The sequence below is a fragment of the Elephantulus edwardii genome, unplaced genomic scaffold (assembly GCF_000299155.1).
Source record: "Elephantulus edwardii isolate Elephantulus edwardi_28Jun2011 unplaced genomic scaffold, EleEdw1.0 scaffold00511, whole genome shotgun sequence".
NCBI classification, from domain to species: Eukaryota; Metazoa; Chordata; class Mammalia; order Macroscelidea; family Macroscelididae; genus Elephantulus; species Elephantulus edwardii.
Window position 1 is genome coordinate 408,487 of NW_006400261.1, and position 4,048 is coordinate 412,534.

At 39.1% G+C, this 4,048-nt stretch overlaps 1 protein-coding gene across 1 annotated transcript in view; it reads right to left on the reverse strand.

Annotated features, from left to right (window-relative positions):
• The window catches only part of ZNRF2 (zinc and ring finger 2), a gene marked incomplete at its 5' end in the record, with an annotated part of 107,474 nt that extends 103,426 nt beyond the window's left edge, over positions 1-4,048 (reverse strand). Inside the window, one exon of the mRNA XM_006903119.1 lies at positions 3,904-4,048. Within this exon, the coding sequence (XP_006903181.1) occupies positions 3,904-4,048 (145 nt within the window). The remainder of the gene's footprint in view (positions 1-3,903) is intronic.

A 4,048-nucleotide genomic window follows, 5' to 3' on the forward strand; every position in this document is an offset into this window, starting at 1 on the left:
GAATTCAAGATACTAAAGAGTTGAATAGAAGATTTCAAAAGGCAGCACGGGATGACAAAGCAAAATATTACAATGAAATGTGCAAGGAGTTGGGAGTCGGAAAATCAAAAGGGCCGAACCTAGAAATACAGATTGTATTTAACATAACCAGTTTTAAGAGAAAATCTATACTTCCAATCAATCAAACATTTCTGAATCCATTAGTAACAGGAGGCATCTAAATTATAGTTAGGCAACTTAACAAGGGCAGTCCATACCAAAACAAGCTCAAAATAGTTAGAAGAGAGCCAAAAGCAATTTGGCACCACTGGTTAACTATCCACATTACTGTAATACATTTTACATTTTCATTTCCAGCTTCTATAAACATTCTGAAAGAAATCCACATGGATTTCTTTCTAAATAATCATTTATTTGCATATTTTCATAGTCCAGTTCATCTCCATTCATCATGCATCAATAAAGTCTATTTTACCACCCAAATTAATTATTGTTGGGAATATTAATAAGCAACCAAAAGAGTGGACAAAAGAAATTGTCTAAAATACATTCTTTTCCCTATGTCTTGCCAAAGCTTTTAAATATTAGACTGCACCTTTAAAAATTTATTTTAAAACAAAGGTGAAAGAAGTTTAATATTATTAGTTCAACAGTTTGAAAAGAACAGTAAGATCCACTTCACCTAAAAACTCCAATACAGATTATAATCAGGACATTCTACAAACTTTATTCTAAGGTCAACAACTCAATTTTTGGAAATTCTGTATGTTGAAATATCTGGATTAGGTATCTCTCTTCTAGTTCTCTGGAAAGAACTGAACAAAAGTGAGCACAGCCAATATACAGAAGAGGCCAAAACATAAAACTCAATACAGAAAATCTCCTTATTGAATTTAGCAATACTTTAAGATGAACTAGTAAACAATTCTGATTTGCTAGTCTTTTAAAAGGAAAAAAGTGACACTGTTTAGTTTTAGTTCTTATAAATTATACATCCACCCACAAGAGAATGGTAATTTTGAACCTTATTGGTATATATTTTCCCATTCATTGAAAAAAAAACCTGGTTGTCATCAAGCAAGGATCAATTCAAAGCTGACCCTCCAGCAGGTTTTCAGAGACTAAACCGCACAGGAGGAGACTGTCCATCTTTCTCCAGTGGAGCATCTGGTGGATTCAAAGCAGCAGAGGGGTACTGCCTATGGTTAGCAACTTCCAACCAACTACATTACCAGCGCTCCCTCATTTTCTTATGCTTTACCTCTTTTTATTTATACATTCTTAGTGTTCTGTCTCATTAATACTTATTAATATACTTTATCCTCGGTCAGCTACAAGAAGCAATAATAGAGTCAGCAATTAAATACGTTTTACACTACAACTCAAACTTCCACTGACATTCAGAAACAACTCCTTTCCTCAATATTCAAACTAGGTTCATTCATAATGTTTAATATATGCTTAAACATGCATAAACTGTAACCAAATATATTAACAGTGAAACATAATAAAATTAAGGTGATGTTACGCATAATCAATGTAATTGTTAAAATAATAAAACTCAACATCTTACACTCTAAATCACAAGATGGGAAGACTCTACATGCTTCCAATAAATTTCCCTGATGATCTCATCAACTAAAATACAAGCTTAAAAACTTCATTAAGGCCAAAGCCCCAGAAACATATGCTTTGACCCAAGTATCTTCCATCTTCCTGTCCTGAATAGGCACTCAGGGTCCTGGCACTTTGATGGGATCCCATTACATAAGAGAGACAGGTACTGATCAATCTCCTTCCAGCCCTTCTCTGAGGCTTCTCATCTGAATGACAGAGTGATTATTTTGCCAAGTTTCTCAAGAATGGTACATAATCATTACAGTTTTAAATTCAAAGCAGAATAGTTCATTATAAACATTGGGTGCAATTTTTTTCCAGAAACCCCACTGAAAGAGACTGTCAGAAATTCCCCATTCAGTGTTACTATCCTGCTACCAGGCCCCTGTAACCCTAACCTCAAAAGTACTAAATAGCTATCTATACTCAGGTGCACAACTCCAGGAATTTAGATAAGTGCTTGGCTGCTATTCCTCCTACTCGCAGTAACTAGATCTTCACTTACCAATTCACTACGAATGAGCAGCATGGATGTCAAATTAGCATTCTCTGAAGTGAGGGCATACAAATTTCTATCAAAAGAGACAATTTAAAAATTGGCAACATTTATTTTAATAACTAATCAATATAATACAGAAATAAAACCTATTATTTTGCAAGCCTTTTTCTACTTTAACTGGTCACCATACTTCTTTACCCGAAGCTTTTAAATACCCGTATCTGAAGATTTTAAAGGTAATTCTTTCTTAAAATCTGTTTATTCTGTCAATAATCTCCAATTCTCAGGAAGCTGTCTTTCCCTTGGTGACTGTAGCACCTTCAACTGCTTTGGTGGTGATCAGAACAAAGTAATGACTTCCCTAGTACTTCTAAAGAACAAAGGATTTTCAAAAGATGACACAATTCCAGGAAATGCCACTCTTAATGTTTACATAATAAAAACTCCTTTAAAGTAACTCATTTAAAGATTAACTAAAATCAAGAGTTGTTCCACATCAAATACACAAAGTATTAGAAAGATGAGAAAAATGAAAGACGACACTCCCATTCTGAATTTATGCAAATGTAAATACCCAAGACCGCAAGTGACAAGTCACATCAATGAATATTGCCTATACCAAGTCTTCACTCAAAATTCACAACTTTATAAACACGGCTATCCTTATAATGATTTTTCCCTGTTCATCTACACTCCACTGTCAATTCATTATATACTATCAGATACATAAAGGAGTGACACAGAACAGCAAATATTACAAGGTCAGCATCTCTTAACCAGATGTAATTTCTGTTTCTTTTCAATGAGGGCTGAGTGATGTCTTGATTCATTTCCTCTGATTGGAAAGTAAATAAATCCTCATGAAACACAAAGGGTAAATTTCTCTTCCCCAAGAAAATATAGCCTTCTTCCTGGTCTGCTACTTAAGTGCACATCATTTTGCCACGAATAGTTAAGTTTTCAATTTCCACAAGTGCTACTTCCTTAACTAGAATGTGGCTCTTCAAAACACCAAAGCTCTTACTGCACCTGGCAGGCAGGGTCCCGCAAAGTTTGTCTCCTGGAACAAACTTGTTCACAATTGTTAAAAGGGCTCTGTCCAAACGCAGCTGGAGTCACGTGACTTTCACCTGCACCACTTTCCTGGTCGTTAAAATTACACTTCATTAACACCATCCAATTAAAGGGTGCGTGGTAGGCCAGGCTACTTACCCTGGATTACAGATACTAAAAGTCAGCTCAAAGGAGACAAAAAAAAAAAAAAAATCGAACCCTCTGCGAAACAAGAGTAGAGCCCCACTGGGCTCCCCAGGCTGGGAAGCTTTATGGAAGTGGACGGTCGTGGAGCAGGGGGATCCGACCACTGACCTTTCGATCAGAAACCCAGCGCTATACTCACTGGGCCCCTGAGATCCCTTCTCCTAGAATGGATAACCCCTTCCTTTGCCCAATGCCCCTCGGCTCATTTGAGAGTCTGCCTTCTGGCCTTGCTCACCACTCAGTCCAGACAGAGCTCCATTTAAACAGCAGGTCTTTGCTACACTTCCTTACGCGACATGCTGCGACCACAAGGCTGTTGTGTTTAAAAAACCCATTTATCTCGGGGTGAGGGCTGCTCTCTAATGGGAAACCGCTGCAAAAGTGAGGGGACACTTATCCCCTTTAAAGTCTCTGCAAGGCAATGCTGCCGCAAAGATCAAGTGGAGACTCGCTCCCCGGGAGGCTGGGGACCGGGCGCGAGCAGCCCGCTGCTCCCGCTTAAGGAGAAAAGGGGTAAAGGTCCGTACCTCCAAACATGTGCGGCGAGAGGTGAGCTGGCAAGGAGCCGATGACCAGGCGCGGCCCGCCGGGGCCCCCGCCCGGCGGCCGGTCCCTGCCGCCGCCGGCGTCCTCGGGACTGCTGTGCACCGAGTCCTGCGAGCCGTACGGGCC